We start from the raw sequence: 14,178 nt of genomic DNA, 5'->3' as shown, positions 1-14,178 counted from the left end.
TGAAGTTATTTAAAGATACAAGCGATAACCATTAAACACAGAATTATGTTCGCAAACACACCGTATCACCTTTATTATGTTCAGTTTTTGGAAATACATAGTAGCAAGCATAAATGAAAAATCATTTGATGGAAAGCCAGACACCAATGAATAACCACCATTATCAGTGTCAAGTCGTTGGTGTTCTGCATGTGTCAGTATGGCACAGGAATCGTTTTTTAACACTGCACCTCCTGAATCCGAGATTCGACTATCCGGTGGATCCTCCTCTCCAGTACCCCCGAATAGACCTTACCAGGGAGGCTGAGGAGTGAGATCCCCCTTTAGTTGGAACACACCCTCCAGCCCCCCCTTTTAAAGAGGGGGACCACCACCCCGATCTGCCAGTCCAGAAGCACTTTCCCCGATGTCCACGCGATGCTGCAGAGGCGTGTCAACCAAGACAGCCCTGAAGCATCCAGAGCCTTGAGGAACTCAGGACGGACCTCATCCACCCCCGGGGCCTTGCCACCGAGGAGCTTTTTGACCACCTCGGCAACCTCAGCCCCAGAAATGGGAGGCCCCATGTCCGAGCTCCCCAACTCCGAAATATTCCCCCCCCAACTCACAACGTCCCTAGATGAGGTCAGCAGAGCCCCGCCCTTACCATACACGGTATTGACGGTGCACCGCTCCCCCCCCTGAGCCGTCAGATGGTGGACCAGAATCTCTTCGAGGCCGTCCAGAAGTCGTTCTCCATGGCCTCCCCGAACTCCTCCCAAGCCCGAGTTTTTGCCTCAGCAACCGCCGAGGTCGCGTTCCGCTTGGCCTGTCGGTACCATCAGCTGCTTCCAGAGTCCCACTGGCCAAAAAGGCCCGATAGGACTCCTTCAGCTTGACGGCTTCCCTCACCACTGGTGTCCACCAGCGGGTTCGGGGGTTGCCGCCACGACAGGCACCGACCACCTTACGGCCACAGCTCCGGTCAGCCGCCTCAACAATGGAGGCACGGAACATGTCCCATTTGGGCTCAATGTCCCCCACCTCCCCCGGGACATGGTTGAAGCTCTGCCAGAGGTGGGAGTTGAAACTCCTCCTTACTGGGGATTCCGCCAGCCGTTCCCAACAGACCCTCACAATACGTTTGGGCCTGCCAGGTCTGACCGGCCTCCTCCCCCACCAGCGGAGCACACTCACCACCAGGTGGTGATCAGGAAGGAACAAGTGCTCCTGAAGGAGCACTCTCTAATGCCTCCTCCAGGGACTCCAAAAAGGGTGGGTACTCTGAAGTGCCGTTCAGTGCATAAGCACAAACAACAGTTAGGACCTGTCCCCCCACCCTAAGGCGGAGGGAGGCTACCCTCTCGTCCACCGGGGTAAACCCCAATGTACAGGCGCACAGCCGGGGGGCAATAAGTATGCCCACACCTGCTCTACGCCTCTCACCACGGGCAACTCCAGAGTGGAAAAGAGTCCAACCCCTCTCGAGGAGGCTGGTTCCGGAGCCCAAGCCATGCGTCGAGGTGAGTCCGACTATATCTGGCCGGAACCGCTCAGCCTCGTGCACCAGCTCAGGCTCCTTTCCCAGCAGAGAGGTGACGTTCCACGTCCCAAGAGCCAGCTTCAGTAGCCAAGGATCAGACCGCCAAGGTCTCCGCCTTCGGCTGCCACCTAGCTCACACTGACCCGACCCCCTTTGGCCCCTCCCACGGGTGGTGAGCCCGTCGGAAGGGGGACCCACGTCATATCTTCAGGCTGTGCCCGACCGAGCCCCACGGGCACCAGGCGCTCGCTGCCAGGCCCCACCCCTGGGCCTGGCTCCCCGGTGACCCGCGTCCGGGTAAAGGAACGCGTTGTCCAATCATTTTGTACATCATAGGGGGTTTATGAGCTGTTCTTTGTCTGGTCCCTCATCTAGGATCTGTTTGCCTAGGGTGACCCTACCAGGAGCTTAAAGCCCCCCCACACACACGGTAAGGTGGCAGCTCATTGGGGGGGGGGGGGGGGGGGGGGGTTATGCGTGCTGTTTATTATTTTTACTTTGTTATTTTCTTCTTTTCATTGTTCTGTATTGGATACTGATAGCCATGTTTCTGGTTTGGAAGAAAATATATAAATAGATGTTACAACTGCGGGTGTGTGTCTCAATATTGGCATTCACTTCCTGGACTCAAAAAGGCTTAATCCTAGATATCCTGGTACTGGACTGTTTGAGTATTGTAAACTATTTTGTTTGTTGTAGTTATACTTACCTGATATAAGGGGGTTACAAGTGGGTTGAGTGTTATGTTTCATTCTCTAAGGGGGGGAATGTTATGTCTGAAAACACAGATTGTGTTCTTATTGTGTCCTGTTGGAACCAATTATGTTATGCACTGTGAGCGACAGGTTACTTTGTCTTTAAGGCTGGATTTATGGCAAAAAGTCGCAACATGTAAAAGCTTGTGCGGAAGTAAACGTGACGTTAACGAAGCAACATTGTGTGGTTTTTGAGTGTCATACAAACACAAAACCCTAGTAATTGGCAGCTCTAAGGTCAGAAACGTGGCATTAGAGACACCAGCGGCCATAGTCAAATGTATCCCAGGGGCCAGAGTGGGCGACGTAAAATCCTATTTAAAACTGCTGGCTAAGGATAAACGTAAATACAATAAAATAGTTATTCACGTCGGCGGTAATGACATCATACATTCCAGTCTGTTTCTGTTAATCTTTTTTATCTTTTCAAACACAAGTTAATGACTTTAGTTTTTACTCAGGTAAATCAGAAGGGTTCAAACCAGAGATGCATCATTTTAACCTCATCTGCGTTAATGTGGAATAAATATTTGTCTGAACTGATTGTCTGTTTTTCCTGTCGTATCTCAGAGGATCCAGACTGTGGTCGGGTTAAAATGTTCATTTCACTGTCATGTACCAATGAGAGAGAGAGAGGGGCCAAGTTTTAATAACTTAAAACTTAGATTCAGGAACATCAACAAATTGAGTTCCAGTTTGGATTTATGTGGGACGAGTTTTCTGCCTGGAGCTGAGAAAAACCTGTGTTTCTGTAACACAAATCAGCCAAACTTTCAGCCGTGCACCTGATCGCTGCCTAAAGGTTGCCGTGGCAACGGTCCGTGTGTTTGTCCTGCATGGGAACTGTTTACACTACAGGATTATACAGGTAGCTGTTAAACCTGCCGGGCATTTCTGCCTGTCGCACCTCCTCCGCTGCCCATGGGTCAGCTGCAGGGTCATCAGCCAGAGACCACCAAACATCGACGTGGGAACTGTGTAAAGCACAAACTCTCTTTGTTGAGTCTCAGTCGGGTATTTATGTGCAAAGAGAAGCTGTAGCTGTGTTTGGTGCTCTGAGCTTTGTAGGTGGAATCTGGGGCATCAGGGTTTCTAACTCAGGGTGGTGCCTGCATCTGATGTTTAAATACAACAGAGAAGAAGAAAAGGAAAGAGAACCAGGTTTAAAGCAAACCCTCATCCAAAGCCACTTCCATATGAGGACAGAACATTACAGCGAACAATAAGCTGCGGAGAAGGAAAACTAGTCAGACTCTGTCAGAGGGGACAGACTCCTGGAGGCTCCTGCAGGCCCCTGGAGACTCGTGTCTCTCAGTTTCAGCTGGTCAGTGCTGCCTCCTGCTGGATGATGATGGAACTGAGTTTCTGTAACACGACACAACAAGATGGAGGAGTGTCTGAAAGAGGAAGTGTGGTCTGAACCAGTTTAAACTGTCTGACTCCTCCTGCTCTGACTCAGAATCAGAGTGCAGTTTGAACTTCCTGGTTATTAAATGTTGGAGGTGGAAACCCCACATGACAGCAGACGGACTCATTTCTGAGTCTGAAGACGGTTTCTCTCTGATCACATGGATCTGTGCTGCTTCCATCTCACTGAACTGAATTGTCTGATCTGCTGTGTGAACAGATCTGTGTTTCATAGCTTCATCCGTCTGCTCTGTGGCTGTGGACCACGGGACTCTAACCTGTGAGAGAGTTAATGTCTGATCAGGAAATTCACCTCTAACATCACTGATTAGTGGGACTGATGAGCTTCAGGACTTCAGCAGTTAGGAATGTAACAGAGATCAGCCTGATCGCTGTCTAAAGGTTGCTGTGACTCAGTGGCGGCTCCTGACATTTTTTTAGATTTCCAGTCTGTGAAAGCTGCATCAGAGTGTGCTGTGCAAAGCTGTTCTGTTCCCACGCAGGAAATAAAATGTCCAATCGTCCAGAAACTCCTTGTCTTCCTTAAATAAACACAACGCAGGGTCACTTTGGTTATTTGGTCTGACAAATAACCAAAGTGACTCTGCAATTTCCCCCGTTATGCCCATAAGTACCATAAAAGGCCATAGGACTGAGGTATATTTGTCTTGGTAGCATAATTTATTGTAATGTTTAATAATTTTTTGCATAATTTGCCAATCAGTTAATATTACACCTTAACCATGAATTTATTTTCCTCATATTGTTCCAGGATTCTATGAAATAAGTAAACACATAAGCTCTTAATGATAAGATTCATTAAATTTTCTTTCTAAAGAATGTAATTAAAATGACAGCTTATAAATCCAAGTCAAGTGTTTATTGAAGTTTTGGAAAATATGACTTAGAAAAGCATAACCAGTTGTCAAACATGGTTAAGTGCAGCTTACTTATGTGAGATTTCTCTCTTTTTTAAATATAATACTGCACCATTAACAATGAATGTGGCATTATACATTCTGCTATTATTGTCAACATTATATAAAAGATTTAAATCATTACAAGTCAATGATTGAGCACAAAAGGGTAAGTTATTTAGCTTCATCAAATACTACCTGGAAAAATAGCAGGGTTGGTGGAGCCCTGGGTTTCATCTTTGCCTCGCAAGGCGAGCTCGAAAATCCCGCAAAATTCTTCCAAACTTCCTTCTCTGCATTAGTACAACGACTAAAGGGAACTTCTGTCAGAAACACTGCCGTACTGTTACACTCCACACTCGCCATCTTCATTGTAGAATGTTTTTTTTTCTTTATTGAAAACCACAATGTTACAACAACAACGTAGAATGTTCATGTTCCCGCGCAGCAGACGTATGACGAAAGCACGTTGTGCGTCGTTTGTGCGAGCACATAAACCCTCATAGAAAATGCATTGGGAGCAGGATTTTTGAAAAAAAAACTGACTTACCATTCATGTCAACGGGAGCTTCCTGGTGCAAATTCGACCCTGACAGAAATCGCCCCAAATGGGCGTGGCAACACCAGGCGCGACCTTAATCTGATTGGACAATGACATATACAACCAGTTTGCCTACAGTAGATCAGTCCCGCCTTAGCAACTAGATTAAAAAAAAAAAAAAACCTGCGTGTTTGGTAGTGCGTCGCACAAATCGCCCCTATGGAGGAGCCGCCGCTGTTGTGACTACAGTCCGTCTGTCTGTCAGATTAAGGCCTAATCTGTGGAATCATTGTAAAAGTAAACATAAAAACAAACCCACAGAGTCAGATGATGGATAAAAACATACAGAGTGAACAAAAGATGCTTCTGCAGGTATTCAGCCTGTATTTTCCATCCTGTTTGTTTGTGATGGATGAAAGATTAACATTTAAATCAGCTGACGTCAGCAGCTGATAGGAGCTGGTGGCAGAGCTGAGACGCTCAGTCTGGAGGTGGACATCAGCCTCTGAGCCTCGGTCATCATCAGTGTGACACCTGTGAGCTTCTTAAAGGTGAGTCTTATTTTCTGTTTTCTGAACCCTGGAGGCAGTTTGAATGTTTGCTCTTTGAGGATGAACCCTGTAAATGTGATGTTGATGCTGCAGTTACTGACGACACTTCTACAACACGCCACAAACTGTGAACTCTGTTCATGTGAGCAGAGAACAACATTTGGCAGTAATTCTGGTAAAGCCAGACAAGCTGCAGACGGTCAGTGTGAGCATCTGTAAAGAATAGTTAGAGAGTTACAGCCACAGACTGTCCTCTGTTTGCAGTCTGATGCATCGTCTTTAACTGTGTGAGGATGGAAAGCATCTGATCAGGGCAGAATCACCGCAGTTTACAGTGAGAAACAGCATTCATGTGACCCAACATGGAGAAAAGAATCAGAACGTTCAGAGATTTAGAAAAAGATGATATTGGTGTGAAACTTCGGTTTGGATCAATCTGATACATTCAGCTCTGCTTGTATTTCCATGTTTTTCCTGAGCGTCTCTGTTTGTTCCTCACTGAGAACAGACATCCTGAGTTTATCTTCATCCTGAGTTTAACCTTCATCCTGAGTTTAACAGGAACGCTGCTGCTGTTGGGACTGAAGTCGGTTCACAGAGTCACTTTCAGAGATTTTGTCATCGTTCTCTGATCTCTGATCAGCTGATTGAAGGCGCCGCCTTTCAAACTCCACCTTCTTCCATATCAGCTTCGGAAGAATTCGTAAGAATTCCGAAGAATTCCGAAGCTGATACGGAAGACTTCAGTCAGGCGCCGCCTCTGAAACTCCACCTTCTTCCGTATTTATCGAGACATCGAGCGTTAGAGCGAGGCACGAAGGGACCTTTGTTCTGGTTCTGGTTTATTGTTCAGCTTCGTTTCTAACTTAGTTTGGTTTATGAGTTAAACTGGTTTTCTGCATCTGCTGGAACATCCTGGAATAGTTTAACTATTCCCACAGACTCAGAGTTGGATCTGTAGAATCAGAGGAAATGGCTGCTTTAACGTCACTGAGTCTGAGTCTGCTGTGTGTCGGCCTCCTGCTGTCTGTTTCTGCAGGTGAGTTTGAGCTGGGGACTTAAGCTGGGGACTGGTGGGGGGCACATGAAGCTTCATGAAGCCTTTCAGCCTAATGGTTTGGTAAAGGGTTAGGGAACCCTAACCCTTTCATGCGCTCCATGTGCTCCTCCCAGCTACACCCTGGTGGTCAGAGACTGTACTGTAGGTGAATGTGTTGGTGAGTCTCAGAGCTGTCAGCTCAGTTTGATCATGGGAATAATGACCGCTTGGAAAAGAAATGATCTGCTCTTCATTTAGCTGTGACTTCTTCTCCTTGAACACAAGATAAGTCCTTCAGTGGGTTTCCTCTCCCGTTACTAACGTGATGGTTGTAAATGGTGTGCAGCAGTTTCTGGCTGATGCATTCTAACAGATGTTCTGCGGCAGCCGTGCACACACCAAAGGGAGCCTGCTCCTTCCATCAGGAACTGAAAATAAACAGCATTTGTTGGGGCTCCTCTTGTTTAGTTCTCGGGGTGCAGATGATGCTGCTGTGGAAGTTCAGAGTTCCACTCTGAGCTCTGTAACCTCTCTGCTCTGTGATGTTTCCTCTCTGAGCTGTAACCTCTCTGCTCTGTGTTGTTTCCTCTCTGAGCTGTAACCTCTCTGCTCTGTGTTGTTTCCTCTCTCTGTAACCTCTCTGCTCTGTGTTGTTTCCTCTCTGAGCTCTGTAACCTCTCTGCTCTGTGTTGTTTCCTCTCTGTAACCTCTCTGCTCTGTGTTGTTTCCTCTCTGTAACCTCTCTGCTCTGTGTTGTTTCCTCTCTGTAACCTCTCTGCTCTGTGTTGTTTCCTCTCTGTAACCTCTCTGCTCTGTGTTGTTTCCTCTCTGTAACCTCTCTGCTCTGTGTTGTTTCCTCTCTGTAACCTCTCTGCTCTGTGTTGTTTCCTCTCTGTAACCTCTCTGCTCTGTGTTGTTTCCTCTCTCTGTAACCTCTCTGCTCTGTGTTGTTTCCTCTCTGTAACCTCTCTGCTCTGTGTTGTTTCCTCTCTCTGTAACCTCTCTGCTCTGTGTTGTTTCCTCTCTCTGTAACCTCTCTGCTCTGTGTTGTTTCCTCTCTGAGCTCTGTAACCTCTCTGCTCTGTGTTGTTTCCTCTCTGAGCTCTGTAACCTCTCTGCTCTGTGTTGTTTCCTCTCTGTAACCTCTCTGCTCTGTGTTGTTTCCTCTCTCTGTAACCTCTCTGCTCTGTGTTGTTTCCTCTCTGTAACCTCTCTGCTCTGTGTTGTTTCCTCTCTCTGTAACCTCTCTGCTCTGTGTTGTTTCCTCTCTCTGTAACCTCTCTGCTCTGTGTTGTTTCCTCTCTGAGCTCTGTAACCTCTCTGCTCTGTGTTGTTTCCTCTCTGAGCTCTGTAACCTCTCTGCTCTGTGATGTTTCCTCTCTGAGCTCTGTAACCTCTCTGCTCTGTGATGTTTCCTCTCTGAGCTGTAACCTCTCTGCTCTGTGATGTTTCCTCTCTCTGTAACCTCTCTGCTCTGTGTTGTTTCCTCTCTGTAACCTCTCTGCTCTGTGTTGTTTCCTCTCTCTGTAACCTCTCTGCTCTGTGTTGTTTCCTCTCTGTAACCTCTCTGCTCTGTGTTGTTTCCTCTCTGTAACCTCTCTGCTCTGTGTTGTTTCCTCTCTGTAACCTCTCTGCTCTGTGTTGTTTCCTCTCTGTAACCTCTCTGCTCTGTGTTGTTTCCTCTCCTGCAGAACACAGAAACACAGCTGAACCTGGACAGGATGTTACTCTGCCATGTGGAGCTCCCAACAACAACAACATCATAGTTGTAGAGTGGAGCAGAGCTGATCTGAAGCCAGAACATGTTCTTGTCTACAGAGATGATCAGTTTTTATCAGAAGAGCAGCATCCATCTTATAAGAACCGGGTGTATCTGCAGGACAGACAGATGAAGGATGGAGACGTGTCTCTGATTCTGAGAAATGTGACGACTGAGGACAGAGGAACATATGAGTGTCGAGTTAAGCAGGAAGGAATAAATGATGGAAAGATATCTGATCCCATCAGCATCATCCACCTGGCAGTTGTTGAACCAGGTGAGTGTGAGTGTGTCTGGATCAGAGCTGAAGCAGCTTCCTGTTGTTGATGTGAGAGTGAAACATCTCAGATCAGATGTTTCAGGTGTTTTCTAAAGATGTTGTTGATGAGACTCTGTAGAAAGCAGCTGGTCTGAGTGCAGGAGATGATGTGGGACAGCAGTTTGAAGAGGAAATGTTCTTCAGTCATCACCCACCTGACAGCTGGTAACCACACCTGTTTCTGATCTGCAGGGACGGAGGGTGGAGGAGAGAAGGAAGGAGGAGAGAAGGAAGGAGGAGAGAAGGAAGGAGGAGAGAAGGAAGGAGGAGAGAAGGAAGGAGGAGGACCTGTTGGACTGATCGTTGGACTGATCGTTTTATCTCTTCTTCTTCTTGCTGTTGGTTTCCTGATCTATAGAAGAAAAGCTTAGTTTCTGAAGCTGGATTCCCAGCAGCCTCCTTCAGGTGAAACATGTTCCACATGTTCAGGTTCTGTCTTAGTTCAGCTCTTCTGTGGTTCTACATGTTCTACATGTGGAACATGTTATCTGTTCCATCCGTTACGTGTTGCTCTGTGTTAGAATCAGCTTCTGTCTGTGTTTTACTCACTTTGTTCAGCAGCTGATGGAAGTTCAGACTTTCACTGAGTTCAGACTCCAGCTGCTGGATCGCTGTTACAGCCCGACTCTGTGTTTTACTCCAGGAAACGGGCCTAATGAACAAGTTTATGTTGTTGAATCAGCTGCTGACATTTATTTCCTTTGATAACTGACTGTGACTGACAGCTCCCTCCATGATGTCTGGGACATCTTCCTCTGAGCCCCCCCTCTGCTCCTCAGAGTAAAACTAAATCAAACAACTCGGACTGATTAAAGTCACATTTCATATCTTCACTCCAATGAGTGCAGATGAGTGAGCCGGTACCTGTGGCAGCCACACATGCCCACACCATCACACCCCCACCACCGTGCCTAACAGAGGAGCTGCTGTGCTCTGGATCTCGGGCTCTTCCTGTTGGTCTCCACACTTTCTTCCTGCCGTCCCTCTGATGCAGGTTCATCTGGGTCACACAGGACTCTGTGTTTTACTCCAGGAAACGGCCTAACTACTCACACTGAAGTGTTACATTACGTTGTTCATGTAATACCCCCGAGTTACCCCCCCCCTCCTGAGTTCAGGCTCCATAGTGTTTGGGACAGAGTGATGGTGGCTACATTAAAGCAGCCATGTTTAGCACTTATGCCCCTTTTCCACCGCTAGCCCTACTCTACTCGGTTCCATATAGCGCGACACCTCACCTCACGGCACCACTAACATTTCCTTTTCCACCCAAACCGTGGCCTGGAAGTGGGCGGAGTCGGCCCGTTCACCACTAACGTGACGTCGGTTTCAGGTGACTACAAAGTGTCAAAAGTTAACACAACGATGGAGTGTAATGTGTAATGCAGTTGACAGTTCATATTGTTTAGTTAAACCAAGCTCTTTATTAAAAAAGAAGTAAACAGCAGGAGTTGTCTCAGATACAGGCAGCGACACCTTCTCATTTCGTGTTGCTCAGTCCGGTTCCTCCTGCACGCGGTCCTCGGCCACCACACACAGAACGCTCTGCACCTCGCTCACTGTCCATGGGCTGGCTTTCCTTCTCTGGTCTTCCATATTCGCAGTTCTGTTTATTCTCTGTTGCTCTCGCAGGTGTGATTTCATACGGCGGGTGATTATTTAAAGACTTCATCCAACCATCAGTTCACCTCAAGCTAAAGATGAGGTTTATAAAATAACTCAAGGCCGTTTTAAAGACTTTTTCAGGTTTTTTAGGCTTGTTGCTGCATCAGTGTTAAAATAAGAATAAATGTTTCTGCAAATGTTCAAATTTACTCATTATTTCTGCATTTTGTTGCTGTTGTTTTGCCAATAAATGATTGCACTTGTAACTCTCTGTGCTGTGTATTTATTTCCATGTTCCTCAGCATGGAACAGGGAGCGTTCCCTCCCTGAGAGGAAAGTCGTGTCAGATATCATGTTTTTCTATCATTCTATGAGCTGTGAGGCCAAACAGCAACAGACTGCAGCTGGTTTTTCTCAGGGCTGAAGGTTGTTTTTGTCACTTTTCTGCCACAAGAGGAAAACAGCACAGCTTCATCCACAGGAACCTCCCTCAGGAAACTGTTGGTGGCCACAGAAGTGCTTTAAATTAAAGGCCAAACTGAAGCTAAAGCAATGATGACAACACTGATAATCTAATGACTAAGTTCCCATGAGCCTTTGCAGTCAGCAGGAAGCAGCCCATGGTCAGAGCCTCCTCTGCTGCTGCTGAAGTTCATTTCAGCCCAAAGTGAGACATGACGGTGATGTTTCAGGAGCTGCTGACACACACTGAGCAGCTTTAGCTCAGAACACCTGGAACACACACACATCATGCTGTCATCACGTGCTTTCCTGGCTCCGCCCCTCTGATGGTGCCCCTCAGCCTGCCTGATGGCATTCAGGGGCAGCGGGTCGGTGAGACTGTGTTCATGTGTAAATCAGTAAGAGGATATCAGTGATGGATCATTAAAACACGAGGAGATCTGATCAGTTTTTACTTTATTTTTTAGGCTTTTATTCATGTGCTGCTGCTGGTTTATTCTGCTGAGAAAGTTTCATTCTGCTGGGTTCCATGGATGGAAGAACAAGGACCTGACAAAGAGGGAAACAGCAGCTGGAAACAGCAGCTGGACACAGACCTTTGTCCTCTCCGCTGTCTCAGGTGTCAGGGAAATGTGTGGGCTCACTTCGCCCCCTGGTGGCAGAAATAAACATCCCAAAAACAAAGACTTCTAAAGGATTGTTTCCCTCAGTTATAGCATGTTCCCCCTTGTGTTCTCTCCGGGTCCTCCCAGCATCCTTCCCCTGCAGATTAGGTCAGCTGGTCCCATGTCCAGGGTGCACCTCACCTCCTGCCCAGAGGCAGCTGGGATAGACTCCAGGCCACCTTCAATGGATACAGGAGGCAAAGAAGATGAATGAATGAATCATTTAGGTGAACACATTATTCTTTTTACCCAAATAAAAATCCAACAGGAAACATCAGCTGTTGTCAGTTATTGTTCTCTGGTTCTGCTGTAGTACAGAGTGGGACCAGCACGTCTTATCACGTCTCCTTCATCCTGCTGCAGGAGGAAAATCTAATGTGTTCCCCAGCAGCAGTGATGTTAAAGTTTTACCTGCAGGGATATAATCTGGATGTATTTCCTGTTGCAGAAAGCCATCCAGCTGCAGTCTGCTCTGCAGTCAGGACAGACCAGCTCACTTCTGGACAAACAGTCCTCAGATCCAACAGGACCAGAGGTACAGCTGCTCTTTATTCCCAACTCTGGACAGAAGCAGGTCAGCTGTTCCCCCTGCTTCCAGCCTCTATGCTCAGATAACCCAACCTGACTCCAGCTCTGCTGCAGCTCCGCTGCTGGACGTGTCCCACCGCTTTATCCACCATCAGTGCATCATTTTCACACTCACCAGGTTCCCAGGACTTGGGATGGGAATTGTTAGAGATTTACCAATTCCGGTTCCATTATCGATGTCGCTTATCGATTCTCATCCAGTTATATAAAGTGCAAATATAGTACAAATGTCTTTGGCTGCAGAAACACTTTCATTTCAAGTATGCAGCAACATTTGATGTATGTTGGCCTCCGTCCTTTGGCTTTTCCTGCCTGGATGAAAGGGGGAGCTGCAGGTATGCGGGAGCCTCTGATCCTGAAGGTCCCAGAGATAATCAGCTTCAATCCTTTCTCCTGGAGTTGTGTTTCCTGCAGCTGGAACTGTGTGTGTTTGTTTTCAGAGTCTCCAGCAGAGCCAGATGTCCTCTACTCTTCACTGAGGTAGTCCACCAGTCCACCCACTGATGTCCAGCTGCTGGGACCAGTTTGCTGCACCAAACCACCAGTTCAGCTTCAGGAAGTGATCAGAATCTCAAAAAGCAGAAGGCAGAGAGAATATTTGACTTGTTCCGCTTTAGCTGTGGCTCACCGACATAAACTGCTCCTCAGAATAATTCACTTCACTTCATTTTATCTATAAAGCGCCAAATCACAACAAATGTCATCTCAAGACGCTTCAATAATACAGTCCAATTCATTGTTATCATCATCCAATTCATTCAGTAGTAGTCCAATTCATCCATCCGGAGCCCATTCAAAAACAATAACAAAGAAGATTAAAGTGAAAGCGAGTTTTATTCAGCGGCTGTAAATGAACAGAAAAAAACTCTGAAGCTGGAGATGTTTGAATTGTTTTGTTTCTGTTGAATGAAATCAAATAACAACTAAAATGTCTTCTCATGTGAACCAGAAGGTGTCTCAGAGTTGTTCCCCACAGTGTTTTTCAGCCCACATGTTTAAATATTGAGCAGATTCTCCTCTGAGCTGATTGGCTGATTGCTTTTTGTTCACACTGTGATGCTGTTAGCTCTCATGTCATAGAGGACCCAGACTCTGCTGGAGTTGGGTTAGATGGTCATGATGATCATTTCCATCAATCACCAGTGAGTGGGATCAGGTCTGAATCACTGAAAACTCACTTTCAGGAACACAACTCTTTGTCATTCTTAGTCTCCTCCATAAAAGTAGATTTTTCCATCTTCAGCTTCTTGGTAGTTCCCAGAACAACCATCTTCCAGCATGTCCCACCCTCTGACTTTATCACCCGCAGCCATGTTAGTAAGATGGAAATGTCTCTTCTGCCAGAACATCATCTGCTTCTTAGATCAAACTGCATCTCACAGATTCCACTTATTCAGCTCCTCTTAGTCACAGCACCCTCTGCTGGATTGTAGGGGAACTACAGCAGACTGACATTTATTGGAATCTTAGCAGTGTGGTGTGAGGACAGGATGGTGGAACTACATATTTATTGTTCTCACTGTTTTCCCCACAGATTCTTAGTGGGAGACTTATGACACCATCTTCAGCTGAAGCCTCTTGGTCTCATCCTGTTCCCTCTTTGTTCCCAAGATACTTTCATCAGTCAGATTAACCTTCAGTTAGTGCATCATTTAAGTCCAACAGAATCATGTCAGCATCACTATGGGGTATCATGGATATATTTATTTATCATATCTTCAAAGTAATTAAATATTAACTCCATTAGTATATATATATTTATCTCTCTCTATATATAGAGATAAATATATAGATTTTCATTTCTTCTGAGGTATATGTAGATATAGATATATTTTTTTCTGATAAATAGTTTCTGTCTAATGTGTTTTATCTTATATGTGTAATGTATTATTTCTTCATTGTTCAACTTAATCATACACAGAATAACATGTTGATTATGTTGATATTTCTACAGTCAGCTCAACACTACAGATATCTGTACAATGTTTTGTATGCCATGCTTTTTGTACATTTACATAGAACAATACATTTTACTGAAAAAAAACCCT

At 46.1% G+C, this 14,178-nt stretch overlaps 1 protein-coding gene across 2 annotated transcripts; it reads left to right on the top strand.

The window, feature by feature from the left end:
* The first annotated feature begins 5,522 nt into the window (after positions 1-5,522).
* LOC142368958 (hepatitis A virus cellular receptor 2 homolog) lies at positions 5,523-10,650 on the top strand. 2 transcript variants are annotated; one of them, XR_012767465.1, is made up of 3 exons: positions 5,523-5,693; positions 8,424-8,768; positions 9,003-10,649. XR_012767465.1 is itself a non-coding variant. In XM_075451179.1 (3 exons), the coding sequence occupies exons 1-3, from the start codon at positions 6,666-6,668 to the stop codon at positions 9,179-9,181; spliced, it is 591 nt and encodes a 196-aa protein (XP_075307294.1). In that variant the 5' UTR covers positions 6,458-6,665; the 3' UTR covers positions 9,182-10,650. The 2 variants fall into 2 exon arrangements, 1 of the variants encoding a protein (XP_075307294.1); XM_075451179.1 differs by lacking the exon at positions 5,523-5,693 and adding an exon at positions 6,458-6,732 and having other exon boundaries at positions 9,003-10,650.
* The last annotated feature ends 3,528 nt before the right edge of the window (positions 10,651-14,178 follow it).

The sequence above is a fragment of the Odontesthes bonariensis genome, chromosome 19, assembly GCF_027942865.1.
Source record: "Odontesthes bonariensis isolate fOdoBon6 chromosome 19, fOdoBon6.hap1, whole genome shotgun sequence".
NCBI lineage: Eukaryota > Metazoa > Chordata > Actinopteri > Atheriniformes > Atherinopsidae > Odontesthes > Odontesthes bonariensis.
This window is presented reverse-complemented; position numbering and strand designations above follow the sequence as displayed.

Excerpts from the sequence above, each read along its gene's own strand:
- LOC142368958 (XM_075451179.1), top strand. The coding sequence starts at position 6,666 with ATGGCTGCTTTAACGTCACTGAGTCTGAGTCTGCTGTGTGTCGGCCTC. Across the intron at positions 6,733-8,423 it reads CCTGCTGTCTGTTTCTGCAG|AACACAGAAACACAGCTGAA; the intron begins GTGAGTTTGAGC and ends CCTCTCCTGCAG. Across the intron at positions 8,769-9,002 it reads CCTGGCAGTTGTTGAACCAG|GGACGGAGGGTGGAGGAGAG; the intron begins GTGAGTGTGAGT and ends TCTGATCTGCAG.